The sequence below is a fragment of the Eschrichtius robustus genome, chromosome 5 (assembly GCF_028021215.1).
Source record: "Eschrichtius robustus isolate mEscRob2 chromosome 5, mEscRob2.pri, whole genome shotgun sequence".
NCBI classification, from domain to species: Eukaryota; Metazoa; Chordata; class Mammalia; order Artiodactyla; family Eschrichtiidae; genus Eschrichtius; species Eschrichtius robustus.
Genome location: NC_090828.1, coordinates 26515652 through 26542740, shown reverse-complemented (window position 1 = coordinate 26542740; position 27089 = coordinate 26515652). Strand labels below are relative to the sequence as shown.

General features: G+C 35.6%; 1 protein-coding gene across 1 annotated transcript in view; it reads left to right on the top strand.

Annotated features, from left to right (window-relative positions):
- The window catches only part of CPS1 (carbamoyl-phosphate synthase 1), a 158479-nt gene that overhangs the window by 94370 nt on the left and 37020 nt on the right, over positions 1 to 27089 (top strand). The window contains exons 23-28 of the mRNA XM_068544532.1: positions 14669 to 14810; positions 16149 to 16214; positions 16659 to 16722; positions 18428 to 18609; positions 24794 to 24988; positions 25409 to 25476. Of these exons, the coding sequence (XP_068400633.1) occupies positions 14669 to 14810; positions 16149 to 16214; positions 16659 to 16722; positions 18428 to 18609; positions 24794 to 24988; positions 25409 to 25476 (717 nt within the window). The remainder of the gene's footprint in view (positions 1 to 14668; positions 14811 to 16148; positions 16215 to 16658; positions 16723 to 18427; positions 18610 to 24793; positions 24989 to 25408; positions 25477 to 27089) is intronic.

Genomic DNA, 27089 nt, shown 5'->3' with positions numbered 1-27089 from the left:
TGTACACACACGCACACACACACACACATACACACACATATATATATATTATATATATATATGTTTAGGGATGTGGAAAGGTGGAAAGGTGAATTATATAACATCTGGAGGAAATCAGACTGCATGTAGTAGACACTTCCAGCATAGTGACAGTATTTAATAAAGGGGTGATAGTCCCATCATCATAGAACTAGCACATTTGATAAAGGTTTCAACAATATTAGTAATAAATAGATAAGCACAGGTACAAAAATATCACAGTTGAACCCCTTTCACTATAAGGAAGGAAGGAAGTCAATTGTAGTAAAGCTTCTTTGTGGGCAAGAACTATTTCAAGACACTACACCCCAAACCTTTTTATTTATAATATCAAGTTGGATTAACAATTTTAGATTGAAAGACAGTCATGATACTTAAAAAAAAAACAACCTGAATATGCAAGAAAAAAATGTGAATATGCTAATTACCAGCTTTGAGCACCTGCCTATCTTCTGCCTATAACTCCTCCTAAATTTTTTTTTCTTTATTTTAATTTTTAGCTTCTTTTGCTATTTCTGACTGACCTGTGTAGCTGAAGAACTTTATTATACCTGCCTAAGTTGTATAATTTTGCTCTTTTACTGGCTAGAACTAAGTTGAATTAAGTTTTGAATCCTTCTTTCGGTGATTAGCTTAAAGAAGGCAGCCATCCACTGCTTGTGCTGTACCATGTTAAATCAGCAAATGGAAAGGTTCCGCCATTTATGGTGACTGCTTGTTCTTTTGCATTTCATTCAGTTTGGGCAGTTTTCCCAGTATGGTCCATTTTGCTCTCTGGTGTTTTTTTGTTTTGTTTTGTTTTTTTGCACAATGCTGCTATTTATGTTAGCAACATAATGCTTTACTGTTTAAAAGGACTCTGTTTTCATCCATTTTAGATGTTCAAAAGTAGGGGATATGACCACTGTGATACAGTTTACACCATATATGTGGCTAAGTTTTGGATTTATTTCTCTATTAATGATTGATATAAACTTAATTTACTATGGATTAATGTGCAAGTTATTCAGAACTTGCTTTTGTCCACTATTCTATAGGCTCATATGTTGGGGTTTTTTTTAAACTTTTAATTCTGATAATATTAATATTCTCTTCCCCCTTCACTGCCACTTATTGCTACAATCAGTGTAGTAAAAAAAGAGGAAAGTGTGCTTTTGAAGGGTCTAATTTTCATCTGAACATCACTATGTTCAATGTGATAAACTACATCCATTGGTGAGTGCTGAGGAGTCATAGGTGTGCCTATAGCTTAGGAAAACAAGCTGGGGCAAGCCTGGTGAGTTCCACTTGGGCATTCAAGTGCTAAATTGAACTCAGTAAAGTTGGCCATTTCCCTGCAGCCACAAACTTCTGGCAGATGTAATAATGCAGGTGTGACCGTAGCTGGAACACTCCCTTTGAATGTCCTCTCCTACACACGTTAGTTTCTATTGACTTTTTATTTAACTTGTTCACGAGGCATGGCAAAACCAGACAAGAACGTTTTGTGCTTGTATTTGATTGAAGTTTTCTAGGGAAAAGTGTCACCTAAAAGTCATTAAAACTTAGGCGTAACTACTATGTATACAACAGATAACTAATGAGAACCTGTTGTTTAGCACAGGGAACTCTACTCAATAATCTGTGGTGACCTAACTGGAAGGAAATCAAAAAAGTGTGGATATATGTATATGTATAGCTGATTCACTTTGCTGTACAGCAGAAACTAACACAACATCGTAAAGCAGCTATATGCCAATAAAAATTTTAAAAAAACAAAAAAACTTAAGCTTAAGACAGAGAAGGGTCAGTACTTTACTTTCTAATGATAATTTATACTTTTTGGTAGAAAAAATTAACAATAAACAATTAGCCATAAAAGGTATTTAATATAGAAGCAATTTAGAGAAAAATATACATTTCACTATATATAACATATAATCACATGTTATAATTTTTATGATCCTTTACTATGATATATGCTTGTGATACCATTTGCTGTTTTCTCCACCCCAGTCTGTGAACCTTCATATATATTTGAACATATATATACACACTAAGTATATATATATATACACACACACACACACATATATACGTACACACACACACTAATGTACATATATGTGTGTGTATATATATATATATATGTATATACACACTAAGTATTTGGGTGTTTATTGTTTTGAATGTAGAATGAGAATAGAGATGGTTGGACACTTTAGTGGAACCCATTGATCTGATTTGCAGAAGATAGGTTATGTCCTCTGACTTCACTATCAACTCACACTATATTTATAAGTCTCAGTTTCACCCTAGTTTAAAAAATATATATTCTCTTATTTTACTAGTTAGCCATGCTGCTAAGATGAATATATATTATGTATAAAGTAATTGACTCTAAAGGAAAACAATTTTATTAGTTACTACATATTAGTATCCTATGGTTTGTCTTCATACCCTAAACCATTTATCTAATAAACCTCTTCAAGAATACTAAATATTGGACCTTACATAAAAAGGTTAGTTTTTCTTCTGGAAAAGAGGAACATTACTGTGGGAATTTCCATGCCCGTGAAATAATGCCAAAAATACATTTTATTTTTAATTTGTTTTTATGTTCCATGTGATATTTTAGGCGATGCCACAGATTTGACAAGCCTCTATTAATTTTTCTAACTAATAATTTATTATATCAGGTATATTGTGAATAAAATTTTACATCAAATATTTAATGTTCTGAGAACCCTCACTGAATTAATTATTTAAACAGTGCTTTCATAGTTTTAACAAATAATTATGCATTTTGAAAGTGTGAGAGAGAACTTGAGTCTGGCATGGGCAAGATGCATGTTTCACCTAAAATGTTTTCAGAGTGATGTTCACATCAAATAAATATTATATATTTTCTGCTTATTGATTCTTATGTGTTCGATAGTTCCCAAAATCTTAAGTTGGTTTGAAATAACATATACTCATAATTTGTATGTATGTATGTATCTATTAATAGCCAGGATTTAATAGATTATCCATATGTCAACATCTGTGATCTCAGCATGATAGGTTGTGTATTTGCTTGATGACATTTCTCTTTATTAGGAGCTGTTATTAGACCAAATGATATTGTTAGTTGCCTTCAATGGGTTTGTAATCTGTTTTTGAAGGTTTGTATACACGTAGGTATACATAAGACAGGATGCTTTTAATGGACCAACAAGCTCTAAGATCTTTGTGCACTGTTATCTCATATAAGTCACAGTTTAAGAGTTCTTAGAAGGTATGCAACCCTACCCCATATTTTACAAACAAACCAGTGACTCAGAACATTTAAATAAATCTTTCAAGATTTCAGGGGAAGTTCACACTGAAGCCACGATTTGAGTTCAGGACTTTTGGAATACAAGGATAGCATCTTTCCTTCAATATATCTCTATGCCATGGCAACCAAGGGAAGAGAAAATTATAAATAAATAAATAGGAAGACACTGTCAACAATATGTCATGGTTTAGGGAGAGCAGAGAGGGAGAGAATTGAGCAAGTCCACCAAATTTGATGATGGGGAGGAAAGTGTAGGAGCTAGACTAAAAGAACCAAATGTGCAATGAGAAAGAAGTAGGTAAATGGATGAATTGTACTCAGGAAGTGACAAATCGTGTTTGCTATTATTTTGTTATATTTATGCTGTATTTCATAAAAATGAGAATCTTACTATAAGGAAATTAAGGCTGTGAACAGAAATTAAAGTGAATACTATCTACCTATTTGCTCAATGTACGTTATAGTTGGAGCCACACAATTTCACTCATTGTTCTGTAATTATTCCATACTAGGAGGATCTTCCAATTAATCTGTAAATTCCATTAGGGCAAATTTTAAATACCATGTCTTAATATACTTTTATTATAAGATTTTCTTAAAAGCTTTTGCTGATTTGTGTGAATGAAGAATGGACTTCACCATTCTAAAGAATAGTGTCAGTTCTGAAACAGATAAGAATGATTTTCAGTTCTCTATATACTATATATTTTCTTGGAAATTGACCTTGCATAGAGTAAAATCTCAATAATATTTGTATGATAATATTCCCATTAAATAAATAAAAATATTTTTGGTAGAAAGTGAAAATCAGAATTTTTCAGTCATGCCAAAGAAGGGAGATTGGAGCGGAGGAAAATATATTACAATTCCTGGTTGCTCAAGGGACCCACAAAATTATTAATTGGAAAATGTGTAGTCCAAAATATAAACTCTGGGGACTTTCTAGTGGTTAAGACTCTGTGTTTCCAGTGCAGGGGGCATGGGTTCGATCCCTGGTCGGGGAAATAAGGTCTCACATGCTGCACAGTGTGGCCAAAAAATAAAATAAAATAAAATAAACAGAATATAAACTCTGTGTTGGAAGACACTGGAAATCAGCATCTCTAGGTTTTCATTATTTAAGTGACTATATATTTACTAATTAGCTAGAAAGTCTCTGAATGACTATTTTCTAATAAAAGGGGATATATCTAATTGTTTTTTATAGTCAAATAGAAATTATATATACTGGGAACACTATAATACTTACATGGACATTATAAACTCTATTGCCTGTTGAGAACAAGCCAAAATTTACACAGTTTTTTTTTTTTTTTTTGTCCGTGCCATGGTTCCCTGACCAGGGATCAAACCCACGCCCCCTGCAGTGGAAGTTCAGAGTCTTAACCGCTGGACCGCCAGGGAAGTCCCTACCTAGTTTTGATTTATAAAGTTATCTAAGTTTTCAAAATTGCAAATTTCTAGAAAACTTTTTATGAGAAATATTCATAAATACGTACAATGGTAGTGCAGGCTCTGAGTTAATTAACCAGCAAAGAAGATTAAGGCGAAAAATATATAATCATAACACTTATGGTACAGAGATTTGTATTTCTCTGGTGACCTTAAGGTGAATTTCTGTTATAATACAGGTGGAAAATAATCGCTATTCTATTTTTGTAGGTGGTGAAACTGAGTCACACAGAGCTGTGTGTCATACTTTATGTCCCACCAGTCAGAGGAAAGCAAGAAATCTAACCCAGGGCTTCTGCCTTCAGTTCTAGTTGCTAACCCTTTTCAAAAGCTTCTTTGTAGAGATATGACTTTTAAATCAGACAGCTGGAGATCAGCTCCTCCTTAGCTGTCAAGTTGTGAGCTGCGCGTTTCCCTGCCTGAATTGTTGACCCCACTTAGAGCAGAAGCCTTGTTAAGAGATGTGCCCTTCTCTAAACCCTTGTGAGGAAGACGTGGGGGCCTGGCACGCAGAAAGCCTTGGTGAGTCACCTTTAAAAGATGTAAACAGAATTTTCAAGAGTATGGAGAGCTAGCATAAGAATTTTCTTTTTAAATTTTTCTGTATTTATGAGACAGTATATATATGTGTGTGTATATATGCACACATACATACATGTACATATATTTTTTTCTTTAAATAAAATGTAAATGCCTTATCTTCCATGTTAATGCGGGTGTGAGTTAAAAGCTCCTGAAGTGTACAATGGAAATTAAATGTAGACAAAATAGTCTGCCTGAGCTATAATTACAGACGCTTGATAATCACTCACTGGCCCTCAGGAGTTTTCACCTTCTCATTCATACCTGAGATGCCTATATGGGCGCAGAACCTCCGCTAGTGCCCTGGGAGCTGAAGTGGGTGATGCCTATCTCGAGGAGTGAGGCAGTGGCCTTGCCTCCCAACAACGGAGTAAACGTCTGGGTGATCATTTATGCTTTGCAGGGGATACAAAGTATGGTGGGCCTCACCCCTCAAGGTCTGGATACAGGAATGCTACAGAGAGAGGGAAGAGACTTAGAAGAGCTGAGGTGCTGAGGCCACATTTAGGTGACTTGCCAGTTTTGTTCTGTTAAATTCCTCGTGCTTCTTTTTTTTTTTTCCTTTAATATTTATTCTTTTATTTGGTTGCACCAGATCTTAGTTGCGGCAGGAGGGCTCCTTAGTTGCAGCTCACCAGCTCCTTAGTTTCAGCACGTGGGCTCCTTGGTTGCAGCATGCATGTGGGATCTAGTTCCCTGACCAGGAATTGAACCCGGGCCCCCTGCATTGGGAGCGTGCAGTCTTACCCACTGCACCACTGAGGAAGTCCCCTCCTCTTGCTTCTTCTCCTTCTCTTCCTCTTTCTCCTCTCTTGTCTCTGCTCCTTCCCTTTTTCCTGTCTTCTGGCATTTGCATTTATGAAGCACTTATTACCTACTTTGCACTGTGCTAAACACTTGACACGTTTATTGTTTCATTTAATTGACGAGATTTTTTTTCTCAGCATAGTTGAAGCCTGACTTTAGATTCAGTCAGTGATATTGGCCTATCTCGGGTTGAAGTAGGCAGTTAAGCACTATTTGCCTATGTAAATATAGTAATGATAACCTAATGGCCATCACATGGCTGTGTTGATATTGCCCATACTGCCTCATACCCTACCTACCACCTATCTTTAGCAGATGGTCTGGTTTAATTGACCATACTTTGCTCTAGGTAACTTGAAGAGGGAGCTACTCACTCAGTTCTTGAGTATATAGTTTTTAGTATGAAATAGATGAGAATTTTTGCTATCTGGGTATTATATGTCTTCTTCTGAAAAACCCTCAGTGATAAAGATTTTTGACTTCCATGTACATAGTAATCCTCAAATTAACATAGATCTAGTGTGACATGTCACCAGGAATTTAATTCTAGAATTTTTCTACATCTGCATTTTTCTACATTTAATTCTACAATTTTTCTAGAAATGGCTTCTTATTTTTCCCCTTTCTAGAAAAGGCTTACATTTTCTCATTTAAGAACTAGAAAAATTTGGTGAAAAATTATTTCTACATAAGTTACATTTAGGAAGAAAAAGAATCTATGCAGTAGTTATCAGTAGATAGGCTTCACTTAAGTAAATAATTTTAATAAGATTCTAAGTAATAGTTTCTAAAAGTCAAAGAAAGTTACACATTTGTTATACATTTGTTGCTTGGACAACATGTGGTATTTGGAAAACTACTCTGTCGAAACATGACTTGCTTTAAACAAAGATGATGGAGAAGTTTTAAAATGTAGGACTTCCAAATAAACTTATTATGAAATAACAAATTTTAAAACATCAAAGAATGCTCATTCAATGTCAGTTTTCTACTGGGGCCTTATACAATATTTCTTTTTATCTGCTGGATTTAAATTCTGGATGTATAACAAACCTATATTCATGGAAAAATCCAGGATTTTGCTTACTGAATACATCCTCTTAATTTTTGAAAAAAATACACTGAGTGTATTTAAAATTATAAATAAATTTTCTAAGCAGAAATAACAGAAGCAATATTCCATAGTATAGACTTTGCCTTTTAGCTCAATCTGATCAGGTGAAAGCTGTTTTCTTAGTAGAAGCATGCTCTTTTGAATGTAGCAGAACACTTTTTTATATACTAATGGACAAGTCTTATTACTGTGATTAGGTGGTTTCCATTTGTTTTTCATCGTTAGCAATCAAGGGCAGAGAAAGAGAGTCACAGCATTCTCAACTAGAGATCACTGAGATACAAAATGTGATTTATTAAGGATCAAAAATTATGATTAACCTAACCTATATTAGGTTATTTTCCCCATTTTCATTACTTGGTATTCATAGAATATAATTATGATGTTATAATCATCATATATTAATGATGTATATAAATGAGCTTACCAGATTAAAAGTTATATAACAATATTTCTGGATTATTGGAATCACTAAAGATTGGTTAAAAATGAACATAGGATTCAGGAATTTAAAAATTGCCTATTTAAAAATATCTACTGTATCAATTTCTCATAAGGTTTTCTTCTAGGTTTTGATTTTGTTGTTTGTAATAGCCTTTAAGGTGAAGTATAATTTTAAGTGTGTCATCCCTTGAAAATCAGCACTTGCAATTTTATAGCATTATTGTGATAGTGCTAAGTGAACACAGATCCTAATAAATACTTTTCATACTGTCATGGTTTCACATGAACATCGGATCACTGTTTGTCCCGGACATGAGAGATAAAGATCAAGGTTTTCTTTAACTCTTCCAAAGACCTCATTGCTGTACAGAAATAAGGCATGGTGCTCTCAAAAATTAAGAGAAAATAGTAGTACTTACCCTATTTCCTGGGTTTTATCCTTTGCTTTTTTAAACGCTGCTGCTGCTTTTGAAAAATGTCTTTTTCATTTCTCTCAAGGAAAGAGGTAACAACCTGTCTCCTTGACAGAAAAAATGAGAAGACAACTTCTCCACTTGATTGCATTATTGTGATTGTGGCATGGTCTTGAACCCGTGAAATGCCAAAAATAATCAGTGAAGCCCTGTAAAACTCAGGGGAGAGGCTGGTGAGGGGTCTTGGAACAGAGCACATACATCTTTCTCAGTTCTCTTTCCTTATTAAAACTGGTGTCATTACTGAACATCAGGCCTAGTGTTTTTCTTAGCTTCTGCCTTTTGGGGGATTTTTTAAAAGAAGATATTAATAAAATTGTAAGCCCATCCCATAATTGTGGGCCAAGTGGAGTGCTCATTTTCACATTAGAGTTTGTGCAATCTGGAGGGAAATTTGTTTAGTATTACTTGTGAGTTGGTGGATCAGATAAAAGCCAGTCAAGTGGAAGAGAGGACTGAGAGAAGTACGCGGGCTCCCCTGGTAATTGCGAAGCTGCAGGTGTTCCTCCAGTCAGTTAATAGATTGCCCCAGCTCCTCTGTGCCAGGTGAAAATTTCCTCATTAAGGGGAATTTATTCCATTTCCTTTTATCATTTATTATTGAAGACTAAGTGTGAGTGGCGGAAGCTTCAGAGATGACAGGGTAGGGTAGAATTTTAAACAACAACAACAAAATCTACATCGGAAGTCGAGGAGAAAGAGGAGAGAGGCTTGTATTGTTTATAAAACGGGGAGAACACATGAGAGACTTGTCGCTGTAGAAGCTGAGCCATCCTGTCTAACCGTTAAAAGGTGATGTCAGGGCGTGTAAAAGTCTGATCATCTATTTTTAAGATGTTTTTCCCCCTCTAAAATTTCAGACTGTCATTTTGTGCTGCTAAGTAGAGAAAAACTGAAGATTATGAAAAGGCCAGGCTCACGGCTATTTGGGTTTCTGTGTTTAATTGTTTAGAATCTATTATGCAATGATGAAAGTGTAACCTTTGAAGAGTGTTCCCTTGAACTCTGAAAGCAAGGAAAGCTGGTAGGGGAAGGAAAATTTGTATATGTAGTATATTTTAGAGGACACGGTTCTGAAATATGGATTTAATGTGTTCATGTTCAAAGGAGTAAAGATAAACATACTAGTACATTCAAATACATATCAAATAACAGAAGGGTAATTTATTTATTATACATATTTTAACACTGTGTTCTTTAGTGCAATATGTTCCATTCAGCTGAGCACATTTCTCGCTTGGTATAATGCTTCCTCGATTTACAATATAATATAAATGGAGCATTTCCTACTGAGGTTTCAAAAACAGTTTTGAATTACAAATTCAGTGTTTATCTTTCTTTTAGTAATTATTCTGTTTTGAGTTTGTTCCAAATTAAGGTTTTCATTTTCCTTTGAAAAAAATAGAAATATTATAGCCCTGTCCCTAAAACAAGCTTTTACCTAGCTTGATATAAAAAAAAATCTCACTCTGGTGGGAATTCCTTTTAGCAGACAAAATGGGGGCACTCAATATGGGCAGATAAAGATGAGGAGCATATATCTAAATCACATTGTTAAATGAGCTTTATGTTCACTTAAGATTATTCATCTTGTATTTGACTCTGAAGAGGTTTAACCTTATCTAAATCACTGGCGCAAAGCTAATGAATCATGTCTTCAAACTGTCTCTTCTCTTATTTTATTATAATGGAACTCAGAATAAAATTTTGTATCAGAACAAGTAGGGAATGAAGTGAATTTTCTTCTGTGTGTAATGACATGCCAGCCAACCTTGTGTTATGCAGAAACAGTGGAGAGAGTGAATGAGGGAAATAATGGAGAGCGGCCACCTACGTCCTGTCTTGGAGTTAGGGGTACCCCACAGAATTAGGACCATGGTCAGTGTGGGTAGGAATCTAACTTGTCTGTGTCTTTGTAACTGCCATGGTGGGTCAGAATCAACGTCTCGTTTCTCAGGGAGGAGGATTGCAAACTGCTTTGCACTGTTTCATAAACATGTCTAAAGAGTAGAAATTAATAACCAGAGAAGCCATGAATGAAATACTGTAGAAGATATATTACTTGGAACTTCATAGGAACATATCTACCCAATATTTGCATTCAAATTGAAATAGATGAACATGAATATATTCATATGCCATTCCAATTTAATACACCCTAATTTTAAGACGTTTAAATATCATATCATGCTATTGATCTAGTTATTTGAATATTGAGTGAAAGTTAAATCAGTTTTTGGCTCACCAAGAAAATATTCTGAGAATCAGCTTGTGAGCTTAAAACATGCACTTTGTAGGTCTAGCTTGAAGCATCTGTTTTAGAACTCTCACCTGAGCGGGTGCCTATGGAGAAGTAGTTTTCACCCCCATTCTGAAACTCTGTCATTCATTATTTTGTGTTACTGTTGCTTTTCTCAGCATCCCCTTTAAATAATGAAAACTCTCTGAGGTGGGTATGCTATGGGGAGCAGTAATGATTGAGTTAGTCTTAGCTATTTCTTTGCCATAGAGCTGAGCACAAAACTAATTCACTTTACTTTTGTATGCACAAGGCCAATTCTATCTATCAGCCTTCCTTTTTCTTTTTTTTTTATTTGTTTGTTGGTAAGAGTCCAATTTTATTTGGTGGGTGGAGGAGGAAGTCTGTGTATATTTGCTGGAGATGTCTCTATATGCTCTACTGGACTCTTTTGGTGGAAAAGAATAAGAGGAATTATGCATATTTCAGCAATAGAAAAGACTGCATTGCTGAATGTGGACAAAACAAATGCAGATTTACTGCATCCCTAACAGAAATTTGAGGCATCTAAATGGTTTCTTTTTTTGTTTGTTTAATGCCATTATGTATAATTTTTATTTAAAGCAATATAGCAGCCTTTGAAGAATTGACTGATCCTCCATATAATAAGAAATAAAAAATAAATCATTCAAAGCAAAAAAAAAAATATCTCACCAGAAGAGTTAAAGATAAATACGTTACTTCTGGTTATCTTTGGACTTGAAGAACTTGCATTTGTGCTAGTCCATAGTCATAATTATAGGTGTGATTGTTCTTTTCAAGGCCTGTTTCTTATGTGTGTCCAGACCATTGCTGTTCAGAGTTAGGATTTAGTCATTTTAGTTAGTGTGGTTGTTGATATAGAAACATAATATAGGTTTTGCCTCAGATAGTTTTTTGCAATAATAAAGAAATGTCTTATTGAAAATCTATTTATTTGTGCTTGTTTTTCCTTTTACTGCCAACCCACAATGATGGGAAAATGTTCTGGCAGGTAGCTAAAAAAATCTACGGGGAAGAATTGGCTCAATGTTGTATGCACGGTGTTTTTCCACCTAACTCAAGCTTCATACCTGTGTTTGTAATAAGATTGCAGATCACAGAGAAAATGTGTAGCCTTTCCTCATACAGGTAAACATGATTTGAAACCATCCAGGAAACTCATGATTGAAAAAGAACATCATCCAAAGTTTTAATTTAGGAAAATTGTTTATTTGTCAAACACTTCCACTTTGAGGCTGAATGCACACTTGCACATAAGCAAATGAGCAATTGGTTTAGGAATATAGTCTTGGCAAGGAGAGTAGAAATATGCCTTTATAAAACAAATAGCAACAGCAACAACAAAAAAATCTTTCCTCCGCTTTCGTCTCAAACTTTTTTTTTGTTTGTTTGTTTTTTTGCAAAACTAAAGGCAAACGCCATAAATTTGGGTGTTTCAAGAAGCTCAGAAGCTCAGCAGTCACCTGCTGGATAAAGCCTTTCCAGACTTCCCCAGTAGAAGCTGGGAGTACTTCCTCACAGCACCTCTCACTGTGCTATCAGAGAAATGGCTATTTGTTTGCCTTCTTATATACTCTGATCTCCTTAAGTGTGGAGATTTGATATTTTATCTCTCCATCAAAATACGTAGGACAGTGCTCTGATACACAGAGCACTTGTTCACTAAATGTTAAAGCACTAATGAAGGAAATGACAGTGAGTGTTGCCCCACCTTCACCATCCACAATGTCCTACTAACTCTTTCCAACTACAAATCCTCAGTATGTTCCTATGCCTGCCATGCCTATTGCTTCCTCACATTACTGCGAATGCAGTTGCCCTTGCCTTGTCAACTCCTTTCATCTGTATAAACCTGAACTTATTTTATGGTTCTGTTCTCATCCCTCTACTGCCATAGTATTTCTCAAGTGCAACCACTCATATTGTTGTCTCCTTTCTCTGACCTCACATTGCACTACACAGCTTATCTCTTCACAAAGTGTTTGGACTCACTATCACTGCATTGCCTCAAATACTGTTTTGTGTCGTCTTGAGCAGCACTGTCTAGCAGAAATTTCTGTGATGATAAAATATTCTATAATCTGCATTGTCCAATATAGCAGCCACTAGTCTGTATGGCTATTGAGCACTTGAAATGTGACTAGTGAAAGTGTGGCTCTGAATAATCTAAAAAATTTTAAACTAATTAACATCTAAATTTAAATAGTCATGTTTGGTTAGTGGCTACCATATTTGGTAGCATGTAGGTAACACAGTGCTTGGCACATAGTAAGTGACCAATAATACTTAATAGACTGTGTTCAGGAATTTGACAGGAAAATGTGTCATTCTGAGAGAATGCTTATCAAATACTTGAGAAGACTGAGAAATCAAAATGGGAATAGGAAAAAAGAAATTAAATTCACTGGGAGAAATAATGGATTTGAGAGACAAGACAAAGTAGGTACCATAGAGAAAGTGAATTGATTAGGAAGACCTGTAGCTTCAGAAATCCAAACTAACACTGATATAAAAAAGCCAGAGAAGTAGCTATTAAATGTACCATCTTGCTTCCTCTGTAAACTCAGAATATGAGTTAATTAAATTAAGAAGATTGAAGGATAGAATGAACAAAATGCAGTAGGTTTAATTCAACTGCATTCTATTAGCAGAATTTCAATGAAAATGTTTTATTTATTATTAGATCTCTGACAACACACTGTTATATTTTAATTTCATTGTATTGACTATCAAACTGTTAAAACTGAATTTTATCGTATCGACTATTGCTTGAAACAGTTTGGCCACAGCTATTTGGTTAGAGACGCTTTTAGAGTAGTATTTAATTCTTCTGTACCTCGATCGACCCTTTGCAAATTATTTTGTGTACATTTTGAATTCTAGTTATAAGCTGATTTCAATAACTTCTTTGTCTTTTCTATAAAGTAAAAAAACTCTAGGGTTACAGTTTCCTTCATTCATGTAATAAATATTTATTGAATGCTGTCTGTGAGCCAGACAGTGTGCTAAGCTTTGGGAATAATCTGGTAAATGAGCCAAACGTATTCTTTGCCCTCATGGAACTTGAATCTAGCAGGAAAAATGTCTGGTTGCTGAATAAAAGCTAACAAACATTAAAAATATCAGGAAATGATACATGTTAAACAGTGTGATTCCAACTATGCCCCTAGCTCCTGTAAAAGAGTCAGTTAAGAACCCAGGAAGATCTGTGTGGGTTAGGGCAGACTAAGAAGGCTTCGAGGATGAGCCCTGGCTTTAGCTGACCTATGAAGCTGGGAGCTGGAGAGAAGATGGGTGGGTGACAGGAATGTCAAAGGCATTACAGGTGAGAGAAATAACGTGAATGGTGTCTACACTGTGGAAATGAGCATGGGGAAAGTGAGGAGACAAATCTGGCTTCAGTGGAAAATAATCATAAAATCACAGAACTATCTTCTCAACACAGACAGATATGCAACATTAGTAAATAGAGACAGTTTATGGAGAGGATACCCAGTCTGATGCCATGTTGGGATGCGCAGATGAAGAAATTCTCAAAGCCCATAAAGACCTGGAACACAGGTCAGACACTGGAGAAGGGGCTACGGATTTGGGAATCATCAACTAGTTATGTAGGATAACTAGTCATTATGAGCCAATGACAGTGACTAAATTTCGGAAGGGAGAGAAAGTAGCCAGATGTAAGCAGGTAACAGAGGACAGAGCCTTGGAGAAAAAACACAGTAAATTGTTGTTGTAATAAAATAGGGTGAGAAGCAACTTATTGCCAGAGAAAAATATCTTTAAAGAACGGAACATCAAAAGGGACATATGCTGAAAGACTGAGAAAATGAAAATTAAGAAAGACTCCTGGATTTAAGAGGTTTTGATTATTTTTGAAAGAGCAAATTCATTAGGACACTTGGTGCAGAAGTCACTTTTCAGGAATTAAGAAGAGAAGAGGGTGCATAAGGTGTGAAAGTGGGAAACCACATGTTTGAGAAAGTCAGTATTGCAAATAGTAGACTTCATAGAGGCTAGACCATTTAGTTGGTTATTCGTGTATTTTTAAAAGGCAGGAGACCTAAGTATGTTGAAGTTGGAAAATAAGGAGCCTTTGGTGATTTTGAAAGTGAATAGTTCACTGCTTCTTCTTGTGTTTGGTCTAAACTTGAATCCTCTTTTTCATTAAATTCTAGTGAGTCCATTACAGAAGAAACCCTGAAAAAGGCAAAGGAGATTGGGTTCTCAGACAAGCAGATTTCAAAATGCCTCGGGCTGACTGAGGCCCAGACAAGGGAGCTGAGGTTAAAGAAAAACATTCATCCTTGGGTTAAACAGGTAAAGGAGAAAAGGAGTTTTTCTTTCTTCCCAGGATTCCTTGGGTGAAATGTAGGCACCAATTCATAGAGCCATTTTCAATAAAAAGGGGTGGAATTCAAAAGTGATTTTACTTTTTCAATTGATGCCCATGATGTCACTTATTTTATTCAGCACAGGATTGATTTATGCTTTAAAGGGGAAAGGATGAAGGGACACTGGGATATAAAGGGAAGAGTGAGTACATGATTTTCTTGGCCTAAATGAAAAAAAAAATCAAAATGACCTCTCCTCTACTTTTTGACCCACGTGCAAATATATCTGTAGTAAGAGAAATCCTTAGCATAACAGAAGGACTTGAAATGCCCTAGTGTAGTGACTGACCCTCTTGAAAAGAATAGTCATCTCTCTTGGCACTGACTATTTACAGGGTAGTACTTTATTTTAAGTGCCCCATCATTATGGTTCATTTAGTATTCATTGTGTTAGGGTTGGGCATAATGAGCTCATCTAGTATTCATGACAATCACACAAGAATTTTCATAGGTGTACTGTTGTGATTTTTTTTGGGTCTTTAGTAGAAGAGATGCTTTGGCTTAAAGTACCACCAGCTGGGATTTGTCCTTTAAAATCATTGGCTTTTCCCCATGTGCTCAGGGGGCACACACATAACCTTAGGTCTCAGGCTTGATGCCGAATATTTTCTACTCAGCAATTATTATCTTTCTTCCTTCTCACTTGCCTTACATTAGTTTGCCCTGTCGGCCCCAAATTCTTGCTCACTAAGCTGAGCTCCTGGCCCTTGAGAGCTGAATTGATTTACTCTTTCCAAATATGTTCAATGAGATCTTGTCCTCTTCCCTTCTTCCTCATGCTTTGTGGTATTTATGTCATCCCATCGCTCAGTGCCATAGGTAACTTAAATCCTATGCATTAATTTGCAAACCAAAGACATCCTTATATATAGGTCATTTTGCTTTGATTTTAGATTTTATTTGCAGTTGCTTTAGACAGCTGGTTGGGTAAGTTTTCCTGATAACCAGTGGACTATATGACCACCTTGTTGTCTTCCTGAGAGGTACTATGTAATGATCTGTTGCTCTGGAATGCGTATTGTCATTCATTGCCCAAGTGATAGCTAAATTGTATCATTATTTTTCTCTCCCCTCTCACTTTTAGAATTAGAAAGCAATTGGATTGTACATACCATTTTCTTGTCTTTATATTTGATAGTAATGGATGTTAAAGGAATATGAATGCAGAACAAAAAAAAAAGTCCACAGTATTCTTGAAAAAAAATTATAATAAGGGGAGTAAAAATCCCTATGTATGTAAGTATTTATTTACTTTATCTTGCAGATTGATACACTGGCTGCAGAATACCCATCAGTAACAAACTACCTCTATGTTACCTACAATGGTCAGGTAGGAACTGCCAAATTTCTGTAATGAAGAAAGCTCTAGATTTAGTAAATGGTCCACATGGGGGAATACGTTTTGTGTGTCTTTGGTTATCTAGTAATAAACAGTGACATCATGTGAGTTGAATGTGATGATGTGTTTCTGTACTCAGTCTTTTAAGAACTGCCCTAAGATGGTGAAATCAAACAAGTGAAGAGATAAAGACAGTGGTTACATGATCATACAATTATGCTGTTTTCTCATGACTATCTAATTAAAAATATTGAATAATTTTTTTTATGAATAAGTAGGGCTTGTATAACACTTTATACTTATGGATTCCCAAAGACTAATAGAGGATGCATATCAGCAAGAGGAAGAATGGGGAAGACACACTCAAAGGACACAGTTTAAATAGAGGGAAGAATAATGTAATAATTTCCACATCTTCCTTTTTTTTTCCCTCAGGAGCATGATATCAATTTTGATGAACATGGAATGATGGTGCTGGGCTGTGGTCCATATCACATTGGTAAAGTGATAACTTGTATTTACATAGGCCTTTTCAGTTTCATCCATGTTAATTCCATTATTCTAAGAACTATGTAAACTAAATGCTGTCATAATAAAAATTTTACAAATTAGGAAACAGAGGTTCAGAGACATGTAGCCCAACTTATACAGCTGTTAAGTGGTAGAAGTAGGACTCAAATGTGGGTCTCAACCACAGATTCCATCTTCTTTCATTTTATCATGTCATCCCTTTATCATTTTCATCCTCATGAACTAAATTGAGTCTCTTACTGGGGTTGGGGAATGAATTACACTTTGACTTTCTCTCTTCCCGCATAGTTTTTCACAAAGATCTTTATTTGCTCAAGAACTTTATCCATCAGCCAGTAATTATATTTGTAGACCCAGTGTCTGACCTAACATATGACTTGTGTTGACATTAGATGCAAAGAGCTCTTCTCTTTGGGACACAGGAAGAGTATTACATAATTTAATTAAAACATTCTCACCAGAAATTGTTATATTTCTCCCAGTCACTTAAAACTGAATATTTAATAATGAATCAAGATCTATTACAGTTACAAAGTATATATTTAAATAGACAATGATGTTTCTTAATAAGTATATCTAACATTCTGTCTCTGCAAGGTGTTCTAATATGGAAATGATGAAATATATGATTTAAATGTATGTGGTCTTGTTTTGTTACTTTAAGCATAGTTTATTATAGTTTTTACAATTAACTAAGTGCTTCAGGATATGGTAGTTTGCCAATTTTTGGCCAGATCTTAAAGTAGGTCAAAAGTGTTTATACCTTTGCCACTTCAGTTATCTTATGGCTAAATGGTCTGGACGCCTTCACCAGGATCTACCCTTCTCTTCTCGAAACCTTTCTTCACCTAATTATGCAACAATTCTACATTACTTTAGGGCCTAGGAAAGATTAGCTGAGCTGATAATCAAGTGCATACTTAATTGATAATGAGATTTAACATGCTACTATATTTGGACAACTTATTATTCTGATAAGAATTTTTAGGAGACAAAGTCCTAATGCAAAGGATTAGTACAAATCCCAGAACTTTCAGTTCTATGGCATCCCAGTAGAGGTGATATTTTGAGGCATTTAGGCCATTATTATACTTCAAACTACTTCCTAGAAGGTCGCTCACTCTGCATGGGGTGGCCTTGCCAAGCTTAAAAGGATATGCTTGGAAAGGCCAGGGCTTTCCAATCAATCAAGATATGTCAGAGCTGCAAGGCACCTCAGGGATCATTGGGTTTGGCCCTCAGACAGCAGGGTAAGTGGAAGGACTGAAATAAGAACTCAAGTATTTTGATCTCTAACTTAACTACTTTTGTGTACTGAGGTCAATATGTTCACTTTGAGTTTCTTTTCAGTAAATGAAGTTTTTAAAATTATTATTACAGTTATCTCCCATTAACGTTCAGATTCTGAATGCTTTGAATATGGAGATTACCTCTTGCAGAACTTAGCATACAGAACAAGCCAACCTGTCATTGTTTAATTAGTCCCTGTTTTTACTACTACTAATATAGTGTGCATAATAGATCTCACATGTATATTTTGGAGTTTTAAAAATTGAACTGAAAGGGCATTAGCTCCCTTAGCCTGGACTGATTGGCAGTATATTTCTGCTTCTCTTTGCGTGGTGACTTCAGGCTTCTCTTCCCCCGTTTCCCCAATCTCATGGTCTCTGCAGGCAGCAGCGTGGAATTTGATTGGTGTGCCGTCTCCAGTATCCGCGCGCTGCGTCAGCTTGGCAAGAAGACAGTGGTGGTAAACTGTAACCCTGAGACCGTGAGCACAGACTTTGATGAGTGTGACAAGCTGTACTTCGAAGAGTTGTCTTTGGAGAGAATCCTAGACATCTACCATCAGGAGGTAAAAAAAACAAAGAGAAAAATATATGCAGTGCATACTTTATATATGTGTATTCATGTATGTAGATTTACATTGTAATTCCCCTTAGGAGAAAGAGCTGCCGGTGTCTTCCATTGTCTCATTTCGTAGTGAAACTCTAAAAAAATATCACCTAGCCTTAGATTCTTGAGGCCCTGGCACAGAGTAATTATTTTTCATATAAAATTCACTTTTTCTTTCTAAGCATTCTAGCTCTACTGAAAATTCTTCTTGGTAACATGTGCCCGATACATATTAATTAGCACAAGACAGCCCCAATAAATATTCTGCAAAACGATTTAATTGGTCATGTAGACATATGATAAGCAGCCTCTCTCTAGTTACGTGCTGTTGCAGTTTAATGATGACCAGTTCTCAGAGGAGACAGTCGTTCACAGAGGACTGGTTAATTCTTTATGCTATCAGATGAAGCCAGTAGTCTTCAATTTAAAATCAATGAGTTTATTCTGAATGATTTTGGTGCCTTTATAGCTTGCTCTGAAGTAGCTCTTCCATCTCCACTCCAATATTATTGAGTGTATCTTCACTGTGGATTTATATGATCCCAGGTTACTGTAAGTCTGTAGAACAAGTTAGCTTACAATTAAAAAAATACCTACTTGAAAATTTTAGAGTGATGTCCAATAGTTGTGCCTTTTGATGTTATTGTAATTCATTTCCTACTACAGAGAATCATCCCTATGTACAAAATATGGTCACTTAAGGAAAAAAAATTCTAACTTGGAGCCACAAGACTTAAATTCTTGACTTGAAAATTCATTGATTTTTGCCAGTTATATAAATTCTCTGGGCTTCATCTTTTTTTTTTTGTTTATGAATCATATGAGTCTTTAAATGTTCTACATGCAGGTACTGTGAAGGCAACATGAGATTTGTAGTTGAGATCACATTGTCAAGTATAAAGTATTGTGCTAGAACAATGTGATGATTTTATTATTGTGAAGAAAAATATAGACAAATTTAAGATTGATGTATCATCATGTTTTTCTATCAATATTTAGGCCTGGCCTACTAATATTGTAATATAATGAAACTAAACCATTAGGTAGAATATACACAATTTTTAGTTCTCTCTCTGACCTGATTTTTCTAATGATGTTTTTATTCATTTTAGACACATAAGTGGGGATCAAAACAAGTACATTCTGCAAATATTTCTTGAATACCTTTTAAAAATCAGGTTCAGCAGGATAGAGAGCCATAAAACCAGGTCCCTACCTTTAAGACATTAAAATAAAACTGGAATCCATGACGTAATATGTGAAAAGTTACATAATTGCTTTAAAAATGTTAACAAGCATTACAAGCAATAGCAGCAGGCATTTTACACATAACTAATTATTTCCCCATGAAATGGTTTAAGGAAAGATGAAAAACTTCTACAACTGCCTTTGGATGCAGTTACACATGGATGATAATGAGGTCCTTTTGTTATAACTGAATTCAGTGTGATAGAAATAAATAAATTGCCCCTTATTTGAAGCTAATTGGTTTTTATAGTGCTACTATATATAATAAGGTAATTGTAAATGTTATGTTGAAGAACATAAGAACAATATGCCATTGATGTATTCTTTAAACTACCCCACAAGAAATGTTATATATCATATGCACATATCATACACGTATGTACATATATTTGTGTATGTGTTTCCTTGTATAAGGTTGTTGTGTGTCTCCTCACAGCAGGCTTTACAGGCATTGTCTCTCATACCGGGTGTGCCTCAACCTTCAGAAGGCTGCCCTTATTCGACCTTGGATGCCCCTAGAGATTCTGAAGGCACTGAGGCATTCAGCTGTAAATTTGCGGAAAATTGGAAGCACGTCTAAACTTATTTAAAAGCACACATTTGAGTCACTTAGAAGGGCAATAGGCTTTCCCAAGGATACATAGCTACATGGGATGATAGAAAGTATGATAGGTCCCTTGGTCCAGGTCTCTTGGTCTAGTTCAGGACCAAGCCTGTTTCCATGGAATCAAAGAAGCACCTCTAAAGAAAACATTAAGGGGAAGTCAGAAAAGTGACATGGCCTGTGAGTAAAGCAGGCTGCTTTGGAGGGAGGTCTTGATCAGAAGTTGAGTGAGAGGAGATACTAGAAATGCCAAAATCTCCTTCCCACTTGTTCTTTATTTTTTTAAGGAGAAAATGTTATAGCGATATATCCCTTTGGCTGCAGACAGTTGTTTTCAACTTTATAAAGAGCAACCCTTTAAACTGAAGTCATTAATTCCTTATGATTGTGCTCATGAGTTCTGCTCCCTGAGAAGAGATTTGCATTTTTATCTTTTATGTTTTGGTGTGTGAGTGTGGTACATATATACAATGGAATATTACTCAGCCATAAAAAGGAACGAAATTGGGTCATTTGTAGAGACGTGGATGGATCTAGAGACTGTCATACAGAGTGAAGTAAGTCAGAAAGAGAAAAACAAATATCGTGTATTAACGCATATATGTGGAACCTAGAAAAACGGTACAGATGAACCTGTTTGCAGGGCAGAAATTGAGACACAGATGTAGAGAACACACGTATGGACACCAAGGAGGGAAAGCCGCGGGGGGTGGTGGTGGTGGTGTGATGAATTGGGAGATTGGGATTGACATGTATACACTGATGTGTATAAAATGGATGACTAATAAGAACCTGCTGTATAAAAACTAAATAAAATAAAATTCAAATATTCAAAACAAAAAAAAATACCAGGCAACATATTTGACACCTTATGATGTCCCTGTCTGATTTGAGTCCTGATTATACAATTTTTCTTGCTTTTTATGATGTATAATTTACTGGATCATACCCCATAAATATGTACTCTGCTTAATGATTTAATTCTCCTATTTTTAACACCTAATACCATATGTATATGTAGACAATGGTACCTCTGTACCACAACTTGAGTTAAGTGAATGAAAGAGTGACAGACATTAATTAGTGACAGGCAAAGCCCATCAGGTAATGCATCACTCTAAACCAGGATTGGGGTTCATTCCTAGCATTTGGTTTAATTGTAATTAAATATAAGCTTAAGAGTCTGTCTGAAATGTTAAAAATGTTTTACTAAAATGCAAATTACTAAAAAATAATGCATGATCAACTTCACTGACAGAATATAAATAGTGGAGGCTTGTAAATTAGAGATAATACATGAAATTACAAAAATCAAGGCTATTTTTTGATGAAGTAAATGCTATTTCCATTAATAAGACAAGTTTTCTTACATTGTATCCTGTCAATAATACAGCATTTAATTTGTTTATAAAAATAAGGACTGACCAAAGTGATTAGTGTCTAAGGGAAGTTGAGATGTTCTCAAATAAATTTGAAGAATTTTCTTTTCATTCCTCACTGCTAAAAATAAATTTCAGCTTAAAGATTATTTCAGAAAGGTTTTTGTGCAGTGATACCTTAGCTTTGTGATATCAGGTTTAAAAAACTAAGAAACTAAGCTGGGTAAAAATACTACAGACAAATCTAGGTAACATCGGTGGAACTTTGGGACACTAATGGAATTACTTTAGGCCTAAAGTATTTGGAAATCTGGGAAACAAATCTGAATTTTAGACTATTTTATTTCAGAAGGTTACTTGAAACTATTTGTGTGATTGTATCAATATGTATGATAATAATTTGTCTGTGTGGGATACCAGATTCTCTTCCCTAAGTCCCTACAAGTTCTGTGCTTGGAGTTGGGGACAATTTAAGATAAAATTCTTCCACAAAACTCTCATCTATTAACTTCATCCCATAAATGTTCTCTTCTACTGAATTATCTTTGCTGTTCAGGCAAAACCTGCACAAACCATCACACCATTACTCTAAAACATTCCTATGGATGTGATTTGTCTTCCAAATGATGGTCTTTATTTCTGGAGGTCAATGACGAGAATAGGGTTTTGCAGTGAATGTTTTTCTATCTACCACTTCCCAAAAAGAGTGTTTTAGAAATTGCTCTTCTCCTAACTTCTAACATTCACTACCTTTGAAACCAGCCAGAAAAACAGGGTTAGCTTCAGATTCAAAGATTTGGTATGTTAGGTAAGTATAACTGCTTTACAATATGTAGAATTGAGTTCAAGTAAGTCTGTATTTGCTAGATAAGAAAAATGGGCAAGTCATTTCACCTTCACCAAGCCTCAGTTTATTTAACTGCAAAATGGGGATAGTAATAATTGCTTCAAAGTGATACCATGACCATGACAGTCAACATCGTCTAGGGTATATAGTAATGTACTTAATAAATAGTAGCAGTGCATATTATTATTGTTTTTAAATTTGTTAATTTATTGAAAAACAAAAATCAATTCCATAGAGTTATTTTGGAAAATATTGATATATTTATTACTTAGAGCCTTTTTATTCAGCTGTAAGTACCTATTTAGTCCAATTGTCTCTGATATTTGCTCATAACTGGCTACTTCTCCCTTAATTTGAGAATTTATTTTGAAGTCTTTCACATAAGAGACTTTTCTATATATTTAATTGAGGAATTAGTTTCTAGGCTTCTAAAATATTAATGCTGTTAATAAACTAAAAATGATAAGCAAATAAAAATACTATAGTTAAGAGAATAATATTTATTAAAGGTTTTGCAAAAAATGGATATCGAACATAAAAAATGACGATAAAAGCAGTTTAAATGTACTTATAAATATGCAGAAATGTGGACTGTTATTTTCCATAATGCTTACAATGAATTTAAGCACTTAATTGCAGGGTGTTTGCTTGGGCAGCACATAATTTCTCTTATCAGAGAGAAATGAGCTTCATCCCTTTAAAAAATATTTCAGAATAATTTCAAATAATGACAAAATACCTTTGGCACATATGTATTACTTCAGCAACATTCATTAGTAGGTCATTAAAACAAACACAAATTACGCCCAGATCAATGGCCTATCAGATATTGTAATATTTTCTAATATAAATAATAATGTCTTATTTATAACTTATAATGTAGTAACACCTTTAGTGTTTATTGTCTTATTTGATCTACATACATAGGAACCTTATGAAGTAGGCAGGTATTATCCTAATTTTACAGACAAGAAGATTGAACCTCAGGGAGAGTTTCACAGAGGGAACCAAGAAGAGGAGGGACTTCTAAGTCCAAACCCAATTCCCCACCATCCCTCTTTGGCTTACCCTCACCTCTCTACCACTAGTCTCAAGAAAATTTGGGATTTGGTGGGCTTTTAAGAAAAAAATCTTGGAGTTTTGACTGCTCATACGAGATTAAGTTTAATGATTCAGGGACTGCTTATAAGGCAAATAGTAAGGAAATAGGAATTAAAATGAGTTCTGGGTACTGTAGACAGGTACCAAGCAGCAGTAAAGGAGACAGGATGTCACAATGAGAGGTAGGATTTAGACTGGACTTTAGGGATGGTTAGAAAATTGATAAGGGAAAGGAGAAGGGAGAAAGGAAACAGGCAGGGAAAGATTACGTGGAGGTGAGAAAGCTTGCTGGTGGGAATGCAAGAAGGTGGGGACGGTGAGTAGGTAGTTTTCCTGGGGCTGACAGGAGTGATCATAGATAAGATTGGAAAGTCTTGATGGCCCCAGCGGTAATGAGTTAACACTATAGCCTTTAGGCAAAGGAAGCCTTTGGAGAACTCCGAGTGTAGGAGTAACTTGGTGAAGCAGTCTTTTGAATGATTAATCTGAATGTGAAGTGCTGGGGTGGAGAGGAGCCGCAGAGGGGAATGTTAAAAGGAGAGATCTGTATCCGTTTAAGAAATTACAACAGTAGTTCAAGAAGTAGTTGATTATAATGTAAAGTACAGGATGGAAATGTTCATTGACTTGATTTTCTTTTAATTGCCACACGTGCAAATGTCACACGTTTACATGCAGTTGTATGGAAGTCGTGCACGGTAATCACGTGTAGTTAGTTGTATGGGAGTCTTACATGGTTATCATGTGTAGTTGTATGGGAGTCTTACAAAGATTTTAGCAGGTAAGTGCCTGGAAAGTCAGGACTAAGTCCGTTTACCTCTTTGTGGCATAACAATATATCCATTGATGGGAATAATGAAAATATCGCAGTCATGTTCATTCAGCATTCTCAGAAAGGAAACAGAGGCAGTATTAGCACAGCTGTTCATTGTCCAGAGGCTGACATCGAGGACATGTTTTTCAGGCGTGCAGTGGCTGTATCATATCAGTTGGGGGCCAGATTCCAAACAACCTGGCAGTCCCCCTGTACAAGAACGGTGTCAAGATCATGGGCACGAGCCCTCTGCAGATCGACAGGGCTGAGGATCGCTCCATCTTCTCAGCTGTCTTGGACGAGCTGAAGGTGTCTCAGGCACCATGGAAAGCCGTTAACACTTTGGTAAGGAGAGAAACACGAGTCTGTTTTTAATGGTCCATTTTGAAGAGTCATAACCTGAATGTTAACGACTGCAGATGCTGACAGCAGGGCAGAGAGAATGCGCTATGCTTAGTGAATTTACTTTAAAGTTGCTGAATTTCCATGATTGCAGTTAAATGCTGGTTATAAATTGATAGGAGTATTCTCGTTGATTCCAACAATGAAAAGAAGTTCAAACTATTTTTGAACTAGACTTGATATTTAGAATTAGAAACTAGAAGTTTTATGTATTTTGGTGTCCAGTTTACATTTTAATGGTGTCTTTTGAGAGAAAGAATAAAAGGAGTTGGGTTACCACTTGTTCTAACGATACCATTCTGCATTTTTATTGAATATTTTAAACTATTCATGCATTTTGTTGTTGTTGTTTCTGTTAATTAGAACGAGGCATTGGAATTTGCGAAGTCAGTGGGCTACCCCTGCTTGTTGAGACCTTCCTATGTTTTGAGGTAATATATTGTTTTCTAAAACTATTATTTAAAAGCCAGGAGACACAGAACTGCATTCTGTATGCTAACAGCACTAGGCTTTGATGTGTAGTAATTTGTAAATCCATAGATAATCCCCATACCAACACAGCCAGAGTGAAGACCCGTGCACAGTTCTTCAGCCTAATGCTTTTCCTTCAAGGAGTGACAACACAGTTTCTCCAATCCTACATCTTAGAAGCATGGCTTAGGGCATCTCCTTGCCAAATGGAGGAGGATAGCTTTACATTAGAGAAGAGGACAATTTAAAAAACCAAAGAGCAAAAACAAAACAAAACAAGCTTGGGATATCTCTCACCAGCATCTGTTCTCTGATACCCAGAAATGACAGTTTATCTTTGGCTATTGTCAGCACCTTCCCATGGTGCGTATGGTTTGAATTTTCCTTTTTTTTTTGAGATCAGATTTTTTAAATAAATGAATTACAATGTTGGAGTACATGGACAGTGTCTTTTATAATAAACTTTGAAACTAAGTTCTGTCATCAAAGGAGAAGTCGTCAATTGTCACTCTCTTCAGATGTTACCACATGTGAAGAGCTACTTCACTGAACAGGGGATAATAAGAGAAACGTAATTTGTTGTGCACAGTTTGAAAGTGTAAATGGAATGTGAGATGGGATCCTTTAAAATAATGAAAAATTTCAAGTGAGGTGGGAAACTTTCCTTTTTCTTTAAGTGACATTTTGTGTAAGCCACAGTCCAATACTACTGCTTCTCTGAGGTATTAATGTAAGTTAATTTAAACAACACAGGCATTTAAGGGGGGATCGCTCTGACTACTGTGCTCCCTCACATCATTGCAATCCGTATCTTTCTTTTAGTTCCCTATACTGTGAATTATCAGCATCATTAGGACCTTAGCCTTCATGTCTTAAGTAGATGAAGAAATTGAAAGCTCTTCAAGCATAAAATTTGCAATATAGTAGGAAAGGTAAAGAAAAAGTTACTTTTAAAAGGAAGTGGAAAGTGATATTTTTCTTCCTTGTTTCTTCCCTCCTGCTTAGTCTTCCTTCTTTCCTCCCCTCCCATCCCACTCTGAAAATGCCAAAATTCAGAGTAAATTGATTTCAGATAGTATTCTTTCTCAAGAATTTGAAAGGACACAGCTGAATACATTTCAGTCAGATACCATACATTATATTTGCAAATGTTACTAAAAAAATTGATTCTTTAGTAACCCAGCTGAGATAGTAGAATGACCTGCTTTGACAGCATACTTGTGGGTTAAGATCAGCTATGGGTAATGAACTCTGAAGACACAAGTTTAGAAAGCTAGATCCTGGGATGAATCCTGTTACAGTATAAGTATTACCTGGAACCAGAAGAGAGTTAAAACAATAAATCAGAAAGGCTGAACCTTGGAGATGTGCCATCGCTAAGAGCTACCATGGTTCTCTTTGGGCATTATCACATGTCTCACCCCCCTTCCTCGTCCCCAACTTTGGGGACTTTTTACTTTGGTTGATTGTCCTGTTGATTACATAAAGTCTCAATGTAGAAAGAGACACCTTCTTACTTAGCCTAGTCTGGAACTAGAGGTTGCCTGGAACTGTTCTGAGAAGCAATCAGTTC